General features: G+C 35.2%; 2 protein-coding genes across 3 annotated transcripts in view; both read right to left on the minus strand.

Moving 5' to 3' along the window:
* Positions 1 to 419: 419 nt before the first annotated feature.
* Positions 420 to 1,057, minus strand: LOC123665298. Its single transcript, XM_045599619.1, has 2 exons — positions 903 to 1,057; positions 420 to 794 (listed from the first exon to the last, which is right to left on the minus strand). The coding sequence occupies exons 1-2, from the start codon at positions 991 to 993 to the stop codon at positions 526 to 528; spliced, it is 360 nt and encodes a 119-aa protein (XP_045455575.1). The 5' UTR covers positions 994 to 1,057; the 3' UTR covers positions 420 to 525.
* Positions 1,058 to 5,424: 4,367 nt separating this feature from the next.
* Positions 5,425 to 20,951, minus strand: part of LOC123665296 (sodium-coupled monocarboxylate transporter 1) — a 43,742-nt gene continuing 28,215 nt past the window's right edge. For both annotated transcript variants that reach the window (XM_045599617.1, XM_045599618.1), the window contains 9 exons: positions 16,285 to 16,427; positions 14,471 to 14,673; positions 12,409 to 12,540; positions 11,702 to 11,894; positions 9,934 to 10,100; positions 9,319 to 9,449; positions 8,063 to 8,313; positions 7,524 to 7,669; positions 5,425 to 6,400 (listed from right to left, as the gene is read on the minus strand). In XM_045599617.1, coding sequence (XP_045455573.1) covers positions 6,049 to 6,400; positions 7,524 to 7,669; positions 8,063 to 8,313; positions 9,319 to 9,449; positions 9,934 to 10,100; positions 11,702 to 11,894; positions 12,409 to 12,540; positions 14,471 to 14,673; positions 16,285 to 16,427 — 1,718 coding nt within the window. In that variant the 3' untranslated portion in view covers positions 5,425 to 6,048. The remainder of the gene's footprint in view (positions 6,401 to 7,523; positions 7,670 to 8,062; positions 8,314 to 9,318; positions 9,450 to 9,933; positions 10,101 to 11,701; positions 11,895 to 12,408; positions 12,541 to 14,470; positions 14,674 to 16,284; positions 16,428 to 20,951) is intronic.

Below are 20,951 nucleotides of genomic sequence, written 5' to 3' on the forward strand. Positions count from 1 at the left end.
AGCTAATGTCACCATATAACATTGTAGTGGCGTCACCATTAAATTGGGATCATATTGGGGGCGTCTAAAAATGCCATTTATAAATTTTACGTAGCTTTATACCATTAGTAATGATATTCCGTTGATATTTTCAACAATTCTTAACATTTACAAGAAGTTATCTCAATCTGAATTTATGTTTACGTCCTGCAAAACTTACGTCGTGTGACGTTTATCGACTAGGGCGGCAAGTATCGATAAAAAATGTCGGTAATGGGAACGAATGCACATTTTTTTTTCATACTCACATTTTAGTTCATATATTATGGAATGGAACAGAATATTACGATCATACCATTCATACATACACACATGATTATCTTATACCCAAGAAAATTAAAAAATAACAGCTATAGGACAAAATAAAATGAAACAAAATCTGTTTAACATTTATTTATTTACTTACACAGGGTCAAGGGTGTAACAAAGGTAAGTGATAATACTTTAGGTTTGCATGTGTTCCTTACTTTTGTTACACTCTGTATTTTATTCTGAATCTGATAATGACATGAGTGTTTGCGTCTCAGACTCGGAATCTGAACTGCAACTGCTGTCACCTACATTTATCAATAATGGTTGATCTTCAAGAGTGTCGTATCGCACATCTCGATCCCAATCATCGTAGCAAAGTTTTTTGGTCTTTTCTACGACTTTCCTCCAATTATCCGGAGTCACTTCACTACAACATTTTTCTAATAATGTCATCATTTTATTGGCTGTAAATGGCGGAGTGGTGTTAAGCCTGGCTGCACAACCTGAAACAATATTTATTTTGAGTATGATGCAAAGTAAAAGAGTGAGATTGAAGTAAAAGTACATATTTAATTTGTACATAAAAGTTAAAATAAATACAAATTACCCACCTTTGATTTGCGCCCATATCATCTCAATGGCATTATATTGGCAGTGGTATGGCGGTAACCGAATCACTGTGTGACCTTTAGATTTTGCCATTTCATCCAAAAAATATGTCCGCTTTGTTTGGAGTTTTTGTAAGTTTAATAATCTGACCAACTCTTTTTTTAACAGTTGACTGTCAGCCTCCACACCATTGCGTTGCAGCCACTCTAGAATTTCCCCTTTATTACTGTTGCTGGTGGGTGGTTTGTTTACTTGTACGGAATGGTATGGGGCGTTGTCCATCAAAATATGGTGGGGCTCATGCAGATTATCCAAAAGTTTTATGAACCACTGCTTAAAATTTTCAAAATTCATCTCTTCGTGATAATCTGTTGTTTTGACTGATTTGAAGGCCCACAAGCAATTAGGCACAAAACCTTTGGCTGTACCAGCGTGGCAGATAATCAAACGCTGGCCCTTGCCTTCAGGAGCTTTGATACAGGATTTCGCTGTATCGTCTGTCCATGTTTTGGAGACTGTGTGATTGGCGTTAAGCCACGTTTCGTCCAGATAGACCACATTGTCCCAATTCTCTATTTTCTTTATTTTTCGTAGAAAATCACACCTCATCAATGCTATATCCTTACGCTCCATTAACACTTTTCTTTTATCACACTTCCCATATCGAAATCCGCATTTTTTTATGACTACTCTGAGCGAAGTCATACTGCCATTAAATAAACTGGCTGATTTCAGCGACGTCGATAACTTTTTACAAGTCGGCAGTTCACCTCGGAAGTAGTAGCCGTAAATATGGTTACGTATCGCAGACATGTCGAAATCATCTGGACTGGTGACGGGATGTACCCTATTACATTTTTTCTTCTTTGGAGTTGAGAATTTGTTCTCCTCCATCGATGATTCGCCGAACTTTTCCTTTGTGATTCGGGAAACGGTAGCCTTGCCAATCCCTAGAGCATCAGCAACACGGTCGCGTACGTTGTCAAGTGGCAACAAAGGGCCGCCATTTTGTTGTTCACGAGCAAAGTAATCTCGCAAACGCACAACAAACTCCCGCGTTTCACTGTTAAGTACAGTTTTTCGTAGTCTTTTCGGCATTTTTCAATACCAGCAATAACAAAACAGCAACAAAAACAAAAAACAGTAATAACAAGAAAACAGTAATAACAAGTAACACTCCGATAACAAAAAACACGTGGCGCATACAAGGCATTAGCACTCGTACTGAAGAAGCGAGCGCCGGGCCCCGGCCGCCGAGAGATCGCGCGCGTCGCGTCGTAGTGACCGACCAAATAGTGTGGCTATATCTAAAAATATCCTATAATATTATTATAACCTACAATAACAAAAAATTATATAATTAGCAAAAAAATTTAAATTTAAATATTTAGCAAAAACCATATTGAGAAAAGTTTGGAGCGCTATAATTAACAAACAAAAAGCAAAAAAGCAAGCCACGCCTTTGCCTAAAAAAAAATTATTGACACGACCAAAGACACGACCCATCACTAACACGAACTGTCATAGGGATCAAGGTTCGCCGCGCCGATTATAGTATAATAATGAAAAGACAAAGTTGGAATCGCTGTAATAAAAAACTCATATAATGAAAACTTTGTAAATATAAACTCAAGTCGAGAACTTCCTCCGACTATAACCCCGAGAAACAACCTTAAATAATTGTATTTCACTAGCTTTAATTTAAAAGCTTACTTAAAAAGGATGTTTTTACATTTTTTATATAATGTTACTAACAAAAAGTTTACAGTGTATGAATTTATCTTTGTGTGTAACTCAATTAACCCACACGGTGTCTTGTATAATTGATTTTAAACGAGGAAACGGAGGGAGAATATAGCCACACCTTTATGTTTAAAAGCAATAGTTGATTTATATGACTATGCATTGCTTGTAGATATTATCCCTGCTGAAAGTTCCAATAGATCAAAAAAAACATGATCGATGGGAAGTTATTGTAAACTATTGTGTTTGAAAAGGGGATTCCAAATACTTTATTCAAATTTGATACATACGTTAAAATACAATTTTTCTCTGGGCATTTTTCGATCCAGATAGATCTATTAGGATCCCCAATGGAATTTAACATTTTATATCGGAGATTTTCCACAGGGATACAGGTGATTATAAGGAATTTAAGTTAATTTATACTATTTCGTCTTGAAACTACTGCTCCTACTTGCCTGCGCTTTTGTAAGAGCTTAGAAACTAGTTTAATTCCATGTAAATCAAGAAACATACCTTTCACTTTTTTATTTAAAAAAGATGATTAATCTATATTAATTATAAATGATCGCTGAAATGAACGATTGCACAAAATCGAATAATTATTTTGTCTGTTTTTTATTTATTTATTTATTTAGTAGGAACCACCAACAGAATTACATGTTAAAAAAAATACTAAGGTGGTTACAGCATGCGCTTTAGACAATTAAGTCGTCTGCTTATTCAACAGATTTTGAACATACAAGATTTAAACAAAAAAATACATACAAAATAAAGAACTACATACATAACTATTACTATCATAAATTAATATAAATCATATTAGTGCTACATAGCTTTTGATTTGAGAAATCAAGTGACTTTAATAGTTTCTTCTTAAATACAGCTAGGTTATCTGCAAAGATTTCAAATGACTCGTTTTTAACTGTAAATTCTCTGTAGAGCCTACTCAGTCTAGGAATGAGGGAATAATAACCGAGGTTTGTTCTCTGGGTTTTATAAGCAAATAGTGAAAGGGGGTATCGTGGTATGCGAGAGGGAACGTTAATTGAAATTTTGCTTAGGAGTTCTGAACTATCCACAGTTCCATTCACTAGTTTGTGTAAGAATACCATATCAAGTAGCTTGCGCCGGTTCGAGCGAGCTTTTTTTCGTTTTTTTTTTGTTTTTTTTTTTTTTTTTTTGATAGGACATGGTGTAGTATATAATTATATACAATATATGAGTATATTGACAAAAACAAAATGTGACACGACGTTTATCGGCTACTGTATATAGAATATATAAAAATTAATATTTGTCTATATATCCTTTATAGAATCGTAAACTATGCATTTGATCATGTCATGATCTTCAGCAAAGTGTTGTGCATGAGCCTACAAAGGTTTCTGAGTTGGTACGACCAAATAAAAGTGTAGCAACGCGCGCAGGGTAAAAATAGTATTGAAATAAAATAAAACGTCATATTTCGTAGTTCATGTATTTCTATTACTCATTTATTATACAAAATATAAATAAATCTCCTAGAAAAATATCTTATAAACTCACATAACGATTGTAATACTGTATAACATCACATAAGTACATCGACATTATCAACAATTATCACACAATCAGACTATTTAAAAAAAAACATACATTATACACAATAGTGAATAAATATATAAAGGCAGGCCCCATTTTATGCCCTGGACTATGGGTCCCTCTATATTCTCATATATATTTGCTATATAAAATCATTAGGGCCCTAGTGACCAAAGCTATTTAATTGCTAATACTTCAGTTGTGTATATAGATTGAATAAAATAAAAAAAATCAAAGAAATATGTTAACCGATAGTAAAATACATTTTTAAAATGATTTCAAGTTTGTAAAATAACTCTGAATATAAATTACTGAGAAAATTCCCAATCTTGCATTTATATTACTTCTAAGAAAATTGTATCATTATTGAAAAGTACAAAAATAACTCTATTAAAATTAAAATTATTCGGTTAACATTTGGTTTTATGCCAAACAAACATTACTTATTAACTAGATTTTATATAAACTATTATATATATTAAATATATACATATTGAATCTAATACCAAACTGCTAAATATTTCCTGCTCATACAAACTCGTTCTATTTCTGTTAAAAATCAAACGCTATTTTGAATACAACAAAAATATTTATATCATTGTTAATTTAACTGCAATAATCGTTAATGTCATTTGTGTCAGCAATTAGTAAGCAATTATTTTGAAATTATCGTTGATTAAATGTTAAAAAATAATTATTAAATTTATAAAATACAAATTCATATATCCTTTACACCAGGGATGTCAAAGATACGGCCCGTGATCGCAATGTGTCACAGAAAGAAGAATCGTGACTTTACTTCAATCTACATTCTACACACTTCTACAATTTTTTTTTAATTTGAATTTGGCCCGTTTACACATTACTAAATTTAATATACGGCCCTCTAGAAAATTGATTTTGATACCCCTGCTTTACGCCTTCAAGAAATACTACAAATACTGATTTTTAGGGATTTTCTATTTTAGGGGAAAACCGGTCATAAATATCTTTATAGAAATATAGCAAATATGGACATTTCCTTAACTCTTCTATATCCCTACGATAAATTACGTTGATGTTGTATTACTTGGGACGTCAATATTATAATTAAAACTTATATTACAATTGCAATCAAAATAATTAATTTAATTATTTCGTAGTAATTAAAGGCAATAACATTAAATCTTTAACAGGATTGAACTTAAAAATTAAGAATTAAATTCGGATTACTTAGTCTATATATTTACAAGCTACTCTACTATCACAACAATATCAAATTTATGGCGTAATACAACAGGCCCCTTTTGTCTAGGGGCCTATTTGAAGGCCCCTTATTGTAAGGAGGCCTGAGTTAAAAATTCGATAATATTTCCTATTTATGATAACTTATTTTACTGCTTAAATTTTTAAATTATGAAATCAAATAGTATGGTTGATTATAATTAATTTTTAGTTAATGTAAGTGGTGTTTAAGAATATCATTGTTGATAGAATACTAATTTCTTATATGTCCTCTTACTCCAAATCTCGATTAGGATAATTTTTAAAAGCAAAATTCGTTACAGCGTCTTCAAATTAAGTAAGTCCTACTTCTGACAGAAAATTGTAACCCGTACTTTTGTTGATAAAGAACATTATCAACAATCTTACAGTTTTGTTACTTTCGTGCAGTCACGTCTAACCTACAAATCATCTTGGCAATAAATTACTTTACAATTTAAAAAAAAAACAAACTGACTTTTTAAAAAAATCATCAAATTCAGCATAATTTTTGACCGTATTCTAATTTTTGGTCAGCATCAAATATTTAAATACCTACATTAAAACCTGCTTTGTATTTCAAAGTCTCGTCCTCGCCGGTAAATTTTCATATGAATCAAATATCATACTCCCATTTACTATATGCTCGATCGGCGGTTTTTCCTCTGTTTCGACAATCGTTTCCTCAGTCGAGTTCGATGACTTTTCATTTGGAACTTTTTCCTCCGCCTCTGTTGTGAAGGTGCGTTTTCTCCCCGGTAGTCTTCTGGCTATTTTGGCCACAAATGGATGTAATAGTCTTTCATCGAACGCATCGTTTTCGTTTGCAGTAAAAAAGCCTACTAATATTCCAACTACGACGCACGTTATTGTTCCAATGACGGCGTACCACATGTATGACACTGAGTACATTTTCATTAGCGCTGTGAATCTGTGGGAAAAAAATACAATATTAGTACTCGCTACACACAAAACCAAAGCCTACAGTCAAAGTACTAATGAAAGAAAGGCGAAAAACAATTTTTCGATAAAATAATTTTATTTTGTATTAGATATTATAAGGCATAACTGTTTAGAGAGCTATTATTCAATAGGCAGAAACGTCAGAGATTTCAATCGCTATTATATGTATTCTAAATTAATTTGGAGAAATTTTAAATATATCCGTAGACCAGCAGTGCAGAAGTGCATAAATCCATTTTTTAAATATAAGACTATATATTTAATATCATATCAAAAATTGACCGCTCCAGCGGGGATCGAACCCGCGTCTCCGACTGACCGTGTCGGTCTTTAGCCAATTAAGCTATGGAACGATGTACCCGCTAGATCGAAATTTTTGATATTATGATTTTATATTCGGTTCTAAGCGACCGTGGCACCGTCTATAGTGAGTTCTTTATAGAGCTCGTAATTTTTATTTTTGATATGATATTAAAAATTGTTTAGAATTCCCTAATGTGTGGGTAACACAAAAATAAATAAGGCTATATTGACAAACAAGCGTAACCCTTTGGTGGTGGATGGTAAGGGATTATCGCAACCATTCTGTAAGGTTGAGGTACTTTTCCAGTCGGGTTGCTCCAGATTTTGAGTTGTTGAGTGCCCTAATAATAAATATCTAGTACTTACTACGTAATAGTACAACATACGCTTCAGCCTGTAATATCCTCCTACTGGGCATAGGCCTCTTTCCCCATGTAGGAGAAGGATCAGAGCTTAATCCACCACGCTGCTCCAATGCGGGTTGGCGGATATATTCCCTACTATGAGTAACGATCGCTATCAGGTGTACATGATAACAACCGGGACCGACGGCTTAACGTGCTCTCCGAGGCACGGTGGGGAGACCCACAAGGTCTGCACAAATACCCAGAGCACGGCAAACACCTGTATGGCCAATACAAACGTTTGTCATATGCGGGGATCGAACCCGCAACCGCCAGCGCAACAGGTACAATACAGAACTGTGACCGTTGCGCCAACGCGGCGTCATACAACATATGGCGGCAGTACAACATATTAACTAAAATTTCTCAAATTCTAATACTTACATTACTGACTCTTCATGTCTGTGTCTGTGAGGCGCGTCTGTTGGGTCTAGTTCTTGTAGCATGGGGACGATCTGAGCTAACGTTTTGTTGAGATTAACTGGTAACGCTTTCGGGCTTATCGCGCTTAACGTTGCGTTTCGACATTTCTGGAAAAAAATTATAATTCAAGATGATATAATTCCACATTTTTAAGGACTTTAGTGGGATATTAATAATATTTTACAGGAGAACAGATATATATCGATGAAATAAATAAAGTGGCTGATAGTAAACGGCAGTCTTGTGTGGGATTCGAAATTTTGGTGTCATCAGTCGACTGTAGTGACTACATCGCTAAGATGTCTAATTGCTTCAAAAAATTCTGTCCAACTATTTTTGTTAATTTTATTTTGACGTTTGTGTCTTTTAAAAAATGGTAATAGACATTTTTGAACATTCAAAATACCTTTGAAACTAAACTTAAACAAAAAAAAAAATGTTTTGAGCATGTTCTTTTGATTTGAATGAATAACAATATTATGACAAATAATAATAATTACCTCAACAGACAAAGGCAACATGGCAACATTGTCATTAACATACAAAAGTCTTCCAGTTGCCATCCACGCGGTGATAAAATGTGCCATTAACATGCCACTTAACGCTCCTTTGCCATTAGCAACTGGAAATATGGCTGCCAGAAGAAAAACGCCCAGAAGAGCTCCAGAAGTCGCAGAAGTTACCAGAAGAGAGCCCTCTACGACCCCCCCCACAAGACCCACGGATAGAGATAGGCACATGATTGTTAAGGCTGTAAAAATGTTACGAATTATTGTTCAAATCATTCAAATTACTTATTTACAAAATGATTTTTTTAACAATTTGAAATAATATGATGAATAAACAGTCTGTAATTGTTTGTAATGAAAATGAAATAGTTCAGAGAGAACATATTGATTCAAAGTGTTCTTAAGTCTGTCTTCTGCTCCGCATTAAGGAATAATTTAGGTCAACATAGTTTAATGTTGGTACATACAATTTAATGGCACAATATAAGTTTTTTTTTTTTATATATACAGCCAGGTCAGGAATCAAGCGTACGGCTCATCTAATGGCAAGCGATTACCGTAGCTTATAGACACTTGCAATAAACACCAGAAACATCTACCCCTAAATCCAAAGGGCAAGAGCTGTGGTCACCTTACTCACCAACAGGAACACAAACTGCTTGAAAGCAGTATTATTTGGCTGTGATTTTCTGTAAGGACCAGGTGCTTCCCCTAGTTGGGCTGTACCAGATTTCGAGCAGGATATTTTCTGGTGTGCCCTACCTCAGTTAAAGTTTATAAAATTTTTACAATCTTCGCTTCAGCCTGTAATATCCCACTACTGGACATAGGCCTCTTTTCCCATGTAGGAGAAGGATCAGAGCTTAATCCACCACGCTGCTCCAATGCGAGTTGGCAGATATATTCCCTACTACGAGTAACGATCGCTATCAGGTGTACACGATATCAACCGGGATCGATGCTTAACGTGCTCTCCGAGGCACGGTGGGGAGACCCACAAGGACTCCACAAACACCCAGACCACGGCAAACACCTGTATGGCCAATACAAATGTTTGTCATGTGCGGGGTTCGAATCCGCAATCGCCAACGCAACAGGTACAATCCATTGCTGTAACCGCTGCACCAACGGCCAATTTTTACAATATACTGTTGTAATCGAAAAAAGATTCACGTTCAATATTGAACAGGTCAAAAATAATAAAGACTCTTTCTAATTCTAAACAAAAAAAATTCAGATATACTTACAGTAAATAATACCAATAATTTTGATGATCGTCAACTGCTGCTTATCGCTAATTCCTTTAAACGCCGGAGCAGCGGACACGAAGTCTTCCCAGGTCACAGTGGACAGCGAGTTCACGTTCGATACGAGGAAACTGAAATTGTAATTGAAAATATATGTTATAACCATATCATTGGATTTTTCTTTATTTAAATGGACATATTGGGAAATATTTATTATATTAGTTGTTGTATGGTTTTTAATTGTTATACAATAATTTTTTATAATCGATATACTAACTAAAAAAAGTGGTACGAAACTGGCCAGTTACTATTAATACGGAAATAAAGAATCGAATAATAACTAATGGCTGGGGATGGAGATGTGTTGGCAACGCGCTTGCGGTACTTTTGATATTGCAGGCGCCTATAAGCTACGGTAATCACTTACCATCAGGTAGGCTGTACGCTTGTTTGCCGACCAAGTGGGCCATAAAAAAGTTATACCAACTAAATTTAATTACTGACTAGGTATTCTAATTTAGCCTATCTTCCTGCCTAACTTTTGACCAAATTTTTAGACTAACCACTTGTATTACATAAATAAATAATCAAATAACATGTAAACATCACACTCACCTCAAAGCACCATTAAATAAACTGCCCAAGAACAGTCCCAACATTCCAGGGAGGAAAGTAAATTGATCTTGGACATAAAACGGCAGGACTTCGTCTGGAGCCACAATTCTACCAGACATTAGCGGATCACAGTATTTATATACAGCATATAACGCCATTCCGACTACCTGTTAACAATGATACGATTAAGTCCAACAACACCAATTAAACCTATTCCAACAATCACTTTGCCATGCTCAGGTAAGCTGAAAGTAACTGAGGTAGGGCACAGCAGGAATTTCTTGCTCAAAATATGGAGCAACCCGACTGGGGAAGTACCTCGACGTTACAGAAGATCACAGCTAAATAATACTGCTTTCAAGGTGTGTTATGTTCCTGTTGGTGAGTAAGGTGACCAGAGCTCCTGGGGGGATTGGGGATTGGGTCGGCAACGCGCTTGCGCTGCGTCTGGTGTTGCAGGCGTCTATAAGCTACGGTAATCCCTTACCATCAGGTGAGCCGTACGCTTGTTTGCCGAACTAGTGATATAAAAAAAAGGTAAAAAGGCAGTAAAGCACAAATATTGAAATATTAGAAAATTGTGTCCAAATTTTTGGATTTGTATCAATAAATATTAGATTATTAATAATGGCTCGCTAAATTAAGCTTAATAATAAATTATACGGTTGTAATCATAACAGAAATGTAAGGTCATGGAAGGAAGAAATGTAAGGACTGAAGTAAAACTTCTTCAGCAATAGGCCTGCACAATATGCCTACATATAAGAGAAAAAGAGAAGGAAAATGTGTCCTCGCACCTATCTCTCTTTCTCCGTTCGCCTCACCCGATCACACTTTTCGTAACACATTCACTAGCTTACACCCCAAGTCAAGCGTGCGTAAAGAAGCTTTACTTCAAAAATATAACAAAAATAATGAAAAACGGTAACTGTTACCTACGCACGGCAGCACTGTCGTATGACAAAATTCCAACACCATTTATAACTCCCCAATTCTTATAATACTATAATGGATATAAATGACACTTAGTTTTAGAGCAATTTTAAATAAACAAATAAATTAATAAATAAATAAATAAATAAATAAATAAACGACGCGTTGGTGCGGTCACATTACTGGCTATTGCGTTTGCTGTCTCTGGTTCGAACCCCACTTATAACAAACATTTGTATAGGTCATACAGATATTTGTCGTGGTTTGATCATTTGTGCTTTTGCATTTTGTGTTTCCGAAACCCCGTTACAAAAAATGTTCGACTGAGAACCGTTTAGGCGGAGATCTTTATATTTATAATTATAATTACTAGCTAACCCGGCAAACGTTGTTTTGCCAATAAACTATCTATTATAAGCGTGCGGGGATTTACTTAATAGAAAATATGGGTTGATCGTAGAGGTCGAAAATTAAGAGTAATATGAAATTTTTTATTCTAATTCATGACAAAATTAAAATTAAAATCTTGCCAAAAAAATGAAGTTTATAAATAACAAATAAAATATAGGGGTTGATCGCAGAGGGTTGAAAATTTAGGGTTCTATGTATTTTTTAATGTTGTATCATAAAAAAATAAAAATTAAATAATTTATCTAAAAAAAAAAATTAGGGGTGGACTACCCTTAACATTTAAGGGGATGAAAAATAGATGTTGTTCGATTCTCAGACCTACCCAATATGCACACAAAATTTCATGAGAATCGGTCAAGCCGTTTCGGAGGAGTTTAACTACAAACACCGCGACACGAGAATTTTATATATTAGATATACATACCCAAGATAAACTGAATAGTACGAACACAGCTGGTACATTAGCAAGTAACGTCCTTTTAACCCTTGCTTCACTGGACATAGAACAATATCTTTGTACAAAGGTCTGTTGACAGCCATATATTGAAACTGACATGAAGAGTTGGCCAATCAAAGCTGACATCGTGTCCACTCGTACCGCTGGGTCGAATGTGAAACTGGAGAAAAATATTTAATATATTATATAATGTTCATTGATTAAATAAATAACTGCTCCAAAGTTGAGGATTTATGACTGTTTTGGTCAAACTTTGGTTTTATGTGATAATTGATTTAATAAATCAGTAATCAAAGGTTGAAAATACTTGATTTTTTTTGGTCAAGTTAACACCAAATTACGCTTTGGAACTTATGTCAGAATAATATAGTTAATACAAAAATATATAATAACAAAGCTAAAGGAAATGAAGAAATAGTTTTTTTTTTTGTCTTCTTTATTTTTGGACATGGCCTAATTTTTATTTATTGAAAAACATAATGATGTTAAAAATCAATGAAATGTTCACTTATGAACCAAATTTAAATTGTATTTGAAATATTTTTAGTAATTAATAGTTTAAAACGGTATCAAGAAATCTCAGAAACTCAATTACACCATTCATTTACCAGATCTGAAAATGTATTCTTACAAAAATTTCAAAACTCCTCTCTTAATAAATATTGTAAGCTTACTTAAAGAACTTTAGTCTGTTTCCTTCTACATTATCAGTGAAGACTTGCTGCGGCCCGCCAGCCTTTACAGTCGCTTGGATGATGAAGGCGGCGCTCACCAGTACCATAGTCAGTGTTTGTATAACATCAGCCCTGAAAACAATATCGGAATTGATAATTAGGCTAATTTCATCAGAAAAGCATATTATAACATGTGATTGATGCTTCCGACACTCATGTACGGAAGCGAAAGTTGGGTATGGCAGAAGAGACATGAAAGCAGAATAAATGCAGTTGAGATGAGAGCGTTAAGAAGTATGATAGGAGTTAAACTGAGTGACAGGATGAGAAATAGTGAGATAAAGAAACGGTGTGGTCTGAAAGAAGATGTAGTGACAAAAATTGAGAAAGGTATGCTGAGATGGTTTGGTCATGTCGAGAGAATGAATGAAGAACGACTGACGAAAAAAGTGTATAAGGCGAGTATGAGTGGAAGTGTTGGAAGGGGTAGACCTAGGCGGACATTTCAAGACCAAATCGGGGACGTCTTGAAAAAAGGCCAGGTCAAGAGTACCCTAAACCGACGAGCATGTATGAAGGGAATAATGAAAGTGGATGAAGCGAAACAAGTATGTAAGGATCGTAGCAAGTGGAAAGAAGTGGTCTCTGCCTACCCCTACGGGAAAGAGGCGTGATTATATGTATGTATGTATGTATGTATTGATGTAGATTTTTTTTACCAGTAATACCCTCAGAAGGTCTTATTACAGCCTATACAGTCCACTGCTGGACATAGGCCTCCACAAGTTTACGCCAAAAATAACGTGAACTCATGTGTTTTGCCCATAGTCACCACGCTGGGCAGGCGGGTTGGTGACCGCAGTACTGGCTTTGTCGCACCGAAGACGCTGCTGCCCGTCTTCGGCCTGTGTATTTCAAAGCCACCAGTTGGATGGTTATCCCGCCATCGGTCGGCTTCTTAAGTTCCAAGGTGGTTGTGGAACCTTGTTATCCCTTAGTCGCCTCTTACGACACCCACGGGAAGAGAGGGGGTGGCTAAATTCTTTAGTGCCGTAGCCACACAGCACAGCAGCTCAGAAGGTCAATGTAGGCATATTGCTCAAGTTATTAAAATTTTGATACAAAATTTACAAAGACTATGATTATGAAACGGTTAGAAACAAAATTGAAAATTATTTTACTCTAATATGCTTTAAAAGCTCATTTTAGTAGACATTTGACAAAAAAAAATTATATTTATTTTTATCGGTACAGTAAAAAATAATTTGGATAAGAAAAAAGTAATTTAATGTGAAATTGACAGATAAAGAAAAATTGCTATTAGGCTTCAATAAAATGATATTAATATACGCTTCACACTCAACGGATCCCTCAGTAGGATTTTCTCCAATGTTGGGGGTCCGGAAACACACAATACTCAAACACAACGCCCAGACCACGACTAACATCTATACGGTCGATACAAATGTCTGTCGTGAGAGGGAATCGAACTTGCGACCGCTAGCGTAACAGCCAGTGCTATTACCGCTGCACCGACGCGTCCTCATTACCTATTAATTGAATTTGAATAAAGTGAAGGTAGAACCGATTCGGAACATTTACACATTAAAAAGCTCCATATAAATATTTGTATAAACATAAATTTATACATAATAATAAACAGAATAAGCAAGTTGCAGTGGCAGTGGGCTGGTCATCTGTGTCGCAGGACCGATGGTCCTAGAGTGGAGACCACGTCTTGGCAAACGCAGTGTGGGACGTCCTCCGGCCCGTTGGACCGAGGATCTACGTAAAATTGGCGCTGTAGGCTGGATGAGGATTGCGGAAAACGGGGATGTCTGGCGCGAACTTGGGGAGGCCTATGTCCAGCAGTGGACTGCCATAGGCTGAAGTGATGATGATAATGATGATGAAATATTTATATTCTCTCCGAGCGGGATCGAGCCCGCGACCGTCGGTGCTTAGGCGCCGCCAACACGCACCATTACACCTGAGCGGTCGTCTGGATAATCCCTTTTTTTCGATTTTTTTTTTAACTAAAGAAACTTATCAACTTACTAACCTGATAGCAGCCGCCAAACCACCAAGCAAGTTAAACACAATGGCTACACCAGTCAACGCAGCTGCTGACGCCCAGTGCGGTAAAGCAAGTACCGCATGTAGGGCTACACTTGGAGTGTACACCGTAACTGCTAGATTTAAGGTCTGCCGTAATAGGAAAGTAGCAGCTGCCAGGCGTCGTACCCAGATTGATCCGAATCTCATCTGAAATTATCGAAAAATACATACATTTTAATAAATGGAATAAAAAACGATTGTTGTAATAATTTAAAATTTATTAACAGAATAATTATATCATTTATTAACACAATTATGTAAATCACATCATCATCATCATCAAATCAGCCCATCGCAGTCCACTACTGGACATAGTCCTCCACAATTCATTCATTCATTCATTACAGCCTATACAGTCCACTGCTGGACATAGGCCTCCACAAGTTTACGCCAAAAATAACGTGAACTTATGTGTTTTGCCCATAGCCACCACGCTGGGCAGGCGGGTTGGAGACCGCAGTATTGGCTTTGTCGCACCGAAGACGCTGATGCCCGTCTTCGGCCTGTGTATTTCAAAGCCAGCAGTTGGATGGTTATCCCGCCATCGGTCGGCTTCTTAAGTTCCAAGATGGTTGTGGAACCTTGTTATCCCTTAGTCCCTTACGACACCCACGGGAAGAGAGGGGGTGGCTAAATTCTTTAGTGCCGTAGCCACACAGCACAATAAACATACATACATTTATTTTAGGTATCATATATCAGGCATTGTAATATCGTTACTTTGAAAGAATTGCTAATGAACGTATCGTATTGCAACGATTGCTTTGTTATCGCTGTAGTGATTGTGTTCTGTTTTTAAAATGGCTCTGTGTTTTTAATTACCTAATTATTATAGCTTCAAGACGTATCGGTTACATTTAGAAACATTACTTATGCGTTAGAAATTGGCTTAAGTAATTTATTATTTCTTTATTTTTACGGAACATATTTTTAATTATTTTATTACATAGTATTATGTAAAATAAACTCTGCTCATTGAAAATTAATACGCTACATCAGCTAATTAGAATGGTATAACATTAAACATGAGAAATAAGATAACCCTTTTTGGACTCTTTTAACATAATATAACAAATAATTGTGTTTGCTCGCAAACGAAAAAAAAAACGACTTCAATTACATCGACGAGTAATACAACGTAGATCGACGAAAAAATAGTCAAGTAACTACGCGTTATCAAAGATTACTCAAAAAGTAGTTATCAGATCTCAATAAAATTTATATGTGACCACATGACAAACATCAGCTTTCGAATAAATTAAAAATTATTAAAATCAGTACACCCAGAAAAAAGTTATTGCGGATTTTCAAGAAGTTCCCTCGATTTCTCTAGGATCCCATCATCAGATCCTGGTTTCCCTTTCATGGTACTAAACTAGGGATATCCCCTTTCCAACAAAAAAAGAATTATCAAAATCGGTATATCCAGTAGAAAGTTATGCGGTATAATACAATGTAGGTCGACGAAAAAAGCGTGAAGTAAAAACGCATTATTAGATATAACTCGAAAAGTAGTTGTTTGATCTCAAATAAATTTAAATGGGACCAATTGGCACACACCACCTTTCGATTAAAACAAAATTTGTCGAAATCGGTCTACCCGGTCAAAAGTTCTGATGTAACATACATAAAAAAAAATACAGTCGAATTGAGAACCTCCTCCTTTGGAAGTCGGTTAAAAATACATGACATTTTAAAGTTAGCGTAAAAGATAGTAGGTACAGATCAATTTATTTCAACAAATATTTTGACACTCACCTGAAGATACTCATAAACGGAGTTAGTATTAAGTCTGTAGTAAACTGGTATGAAGACCCAGCAGACCAGAGGGAAGGCCAGGACCATTCCATACAGGGTCTCCCACATCGCTGAGCCATAGTACACCAGCTCGGATGGAAAACCTGGAAAGATAAATTTACTATGAGAGTGGCGACAAACCTTTGTGTAGTTTTGTACATCTACAAAACAATTTTGAAATTTTCACCCTCCTTTAAACGAAAAAAAAAAACATTCTTTTTTTAAATGTTATATTATTCACGACACTGACATTTTTGCTGAAAGTATTCACTTCATAAATAATAAAAAATTTATACATACAATAAATAAAATATAATATATCTATACAAATAAATAAAATTGGAGTGTCTGTTTGTACTACTAAAATAAACGCTTTCACTAAATGCACATGTGTATTGGATACACGTTACATATACCAAAAGAACCTTTTTTTACAATTTTTGTCTGTTTGGTTATCTGTCTATCTGTCTGTTTGTTCCGGCTAATCTCTGAAACGGCTGGACCGATGTTGACGAGACTTTCACTTGCTGGTGTAATAAGGTGTAACTTAGGCTACTTTTATGTTTGTTTTTTTTTTTAATAATATATTTATTTATTTAATTAGAACCACCAACAGAATTGCATGTTTAAAAAATTTACAATTAGATATATGCAAAGGTATTAAGTATATACATATAATTCCTCTTAAAGGTAGTTACAGCATGCGCTTTAGACAATTGAGTCGTCAGCATCAAAAGATTTTAAACATATAGGATTTAAATTAAAAAAAATACAAACAAAATAAAGAACTAAATACATAACTATTACTATTATAAATTAAGATAAGTTAATATTAGTGCTACATAACTTTTGATTTGAGGAATCAAATGACTTTAATAGTTTCTTTTTAAATACAGCTAAGTTATCTGCAAAGATGTCTAATGACTTGTTTTTAACTGTAAATTCTCTGTAGAGCCTACTCAGTCTGGGGATGAGGGAATAATAACCGAGGTTTGTTCTCTGGGTTTTATAAGCAAATAGTGAAAGGGGATATCGTGGTATGCGAGAGGGAACGTTAATTGAAATTTTGCTTAGGAGTTCTGAATTATCCACAGTTCCGTTCACTAGTTTGTGTAAGAATACCAAATCAAGTAGCTTGCGCCGGTTAGAGAGTGAGTTTAACCGAAACTTATTTAGCCGTGAGTAGTAGGGCATTCTTTTGTCCTGTCCAATAGAATAAAATTGCGTAAACCGTCTCTGTATACTTTCCAATCTATCTTTATGGGTCTGGTAGTTAGGGTTCCAAATGAGCGTTCCATATTCTAGCTTACTCCTTACTAATGTAGTGAATAATTTTTTTTTGGTTTTCAGTTTTTTAAATTGTTTAGAATTTCTAAAAATAAACCCCAACATCTTGCGTGCCGACCTGCATATGTTATCAATGTGTACATTATAACGTAACTTACCATCAATAGTGATACCTAAATCGCGAACATACTCCAATTTCTGTAATTGGTGCGTACCAATAAAATATTTTCCCTCAACAAAAAATCATTTACGTGTGAAAGTAATATATGAACATTTGGAAGGGTTAAGCTCCATTCCATTTAACTTACACCATTCGAAAACTCTATTGATATCTTCTTGTAAAGACTTAACGTCATGCTTATTTGTAATTTCTTTAGCAAGCTTTAAATCGTCAGCATAAATTAAACATTTGGAATTCTTGATGCAATTAGTAATGTCGTTAATGAAAATATTAAATAGTAGTGGTCCTAAAATTGATCCTTGAGGAACACCAGACACAGCGAGATAAAATAGAGAATTGTGACCTTTGATGACTACGTATGAGCGTCTGTTGGCTAAATATGAAGAAATCCAAGACAAAAGAGGCCCTCCTATGCCAAAAGTTGAGAGTTTTGCCACCAGCAGTTTGTGGTTTACCCTGTCAAATGCTTTTGAGAAATCTGTGTAAACAGCATCGACTGAATATAACTGTCTGGAAGAAATGGCTAACTAGCCATAAGTCCGCCCATTGTACTTCACTGTCTGTAACTATCTTTATGCTTTGTTTGTAATATATTTGTGGTGTACAATAAAGTATAAAATAAAATAAATAACTCTGCAAACTGAACAATAATTATTTTGTTAAATTTCACGCGTAAAGTAGTCGCGAGCAAAGTATAAAATAACATATAATGTATACATATTGTTCAGAATTATTTCGAGCAAATAAATATTTTCGAAATAAAACAAGACATTTTATATAGTAAGTAAAGTGTTCAGAAGAAACGAAAGAGACATTTATAGCACTTTTTACGCAAAGAAGGGGTTGTTATCGTGAAGATATTTAAGTTTCAAATTCGTTTCCTTAATTTTTAATCAAAGGCATAATCAATTTCATACTAACGTTGTAACGGCTGTACGTACTGCGTAAATCAAAATCGATTTGCTTAAGAATGTTAACTATTGAACTGATATTTGGTTAACTGTTCTAACAAATAACTATACCAATTACTTTTATGACTGCTGAGACGAATACATTATGTTTAAATTTTATACTAGAAGCCGAATTGCACTGGAGCTTTTAACTAAGGGAAAGCAGGAAATTTCATGTTTAAAATATGGAACAGCCCGACTGGGGAAGTACCTCGACCTTACAGAAGATCACATCTAAATAATACTGCTTTCAAGCAGTGTTGTCATCCTTTTGGTGAGTAAGGTGACCAGAGCTCCTGGGGGAATTGAGGATAGGGTCGGCTACGAGCTTGCTGATGCTTGTGGTGTTTCAGACATCTATAAGCTACGGTAATCGGTAGATTTATAAAAAAATGTATAGGGTTAAATACGAATCCTTTTTCATCAGCAGAAGTTTACCCAGAAATGCCCAGAAGTAAGCTTATTTTTAAAGAATGAAATACTCATACGCGTTATTGAACGGCGGCAACACTAAGCGAACGATCCGCCTTGAACTCTCCAGATGCAGATGCTCGGAAGTGTACCGGTACCGGTTGGACCTCCGAGCTCGAGGAAAAATCCTAAGTGTGGGTACCATACCACAGGAACACATCACCACTTGAGAAAGTATTATTTATCTTTGATCTTCTGCTCCAGATTTTAAGAAACATTACTAACCGATGTGCCCTTTTATAAAATTATTTTAATAAATAAAATAAAATATAATTATTGCTATAAATATAATAATTGTATTTGCTAGCAAACGAAAAAAACCGACTTCAATTCCATCGACAAGTAATACAACGTAGGTAGACGAAAATATAGTCAAGTAAATACGCGTTATCAAAGATTACTCAAAAATTTGTTATCAGATTTCGATAAAATTTCTATGTAACCACATGATAAACATCAGCTTTCGATTAAATTAAAAATTATCAAAATCGGTACACCCAGTAAAAAGTTGTTGCGGATTTTCGAGAGCTTCCCTCGATTTCTCTGGGATCCCATCGTCAAATCCTTGTTTCCTTATCATGGTGTCAAACTAGGGATATCTTCTTTCCAAAAAAAATAAGAATTATCAAAATCGGTACATTCAGTAGAAAGTTATGTGGTATAATACAACGTAGGTCGACGAAAAAAGCGTCAAGTAAAAACGCATTATTAGATATAACTCGAAAAGTAGTTGTTAGATGTCAAATAAATTTAAATGGGACCAAATGACATACACTACCTTTCGATTTAAAAAAAAATGTCGAAATCGGTCCACCCAGTCAAAAGTTCTGAAGTAACATACATAAAAAAAATACAGTCGAATTGAGAACCTCCTCCTTTTTGGAAGTCGGTTAAAAATTACATTTATTTTTCTTTTAGAAGTCATATTAATTTTAATGTAGTCAAACATTTTCAGATTTTAAACTAAATAGGATAACATCGGTGAGGTTTCGTGTCACCTACGTGTCGACACACGTGCAACGTGCCAGTGTTGCGACACGTGATAGGAACGCTGACACGCAGCGTGTGTTCCCTGGTAAAATGATACCGATATTAATATGTTTAAAAATAAACCGCAGATGTGTACACATGTTTTTTTTTCTACCTTCTTTAATGTCATTACATTGATGAGTTTAACATGGATGACTCCGTGTCTACGACTATATTACCAAAATTGATTAACCTTCCTCCACCTTCCTTTCCGTTTTTTTCACATCATCCTCTCCAAGCTGGTTGTCTGGAAGAGATCGCTGTTTATCGATAAGACCGCCTGTTGTACAATTATTTTTGTGTTTTTTTAATAAATTGTAAACTTCTTTTTATGTGAACAATAAAGAGTAAATTATTATTGTTATTATTATTATTAAGTATTAAATTCGATGACACGATGGTGCAGCGGTGATACATGTCAGTGACGCACGGCATAAATTACTATTAGCCATACAATTTGCCGTGGTTACCGCGTTTGAGCTTGTGTATTATGCGTGTTTCCGGAACTCTGACACAGGAGCAATTTCTAATTTAGTTTATTGTGAAACGTATGTTTATTTGTTGAATCAGTCAGACCTTATACCACGGTGAGCTATTGGGGGCACGAAAGCACAAGTAAAGATCGTTATCAGGGACCGGGACAAAAATTAAAAGCACTCTAATTCCACCTTTACGTGCTCTCCGCAGCACAGTGAGGGGATTAACGAGGT

Source organism: Melitaea cinxia, chromosome 23 (assembly GCF_905220565.1).
Source record: "Melitaea cinxia chromosome 23, ilMelCinx1.1, whole genome shotgun sequence".
NCBI lineage: Eukaryota > Metazoa > Arthropoda > Insecta > Lepidoptera > Nymphalidae > Melitaea > Melitaea cinxia.

Bases quoted from the DNA above. Each gene is read 5' to 3' on its own strand.
- LOC123665298 (XM_045599619.1), bottom strand. From the start codon at position 993: ATGGCAAAATCTAAAGGTCACACAGTGATTCGGTTACCGCCATACCAC. The intron at 795-902 runs GTGGGTAATTTG...ATATTGTTTCAG, and splicing joins GATATGGGCGCAAATCAAAG to GTTGTGCAGCCAGGCTTAAC.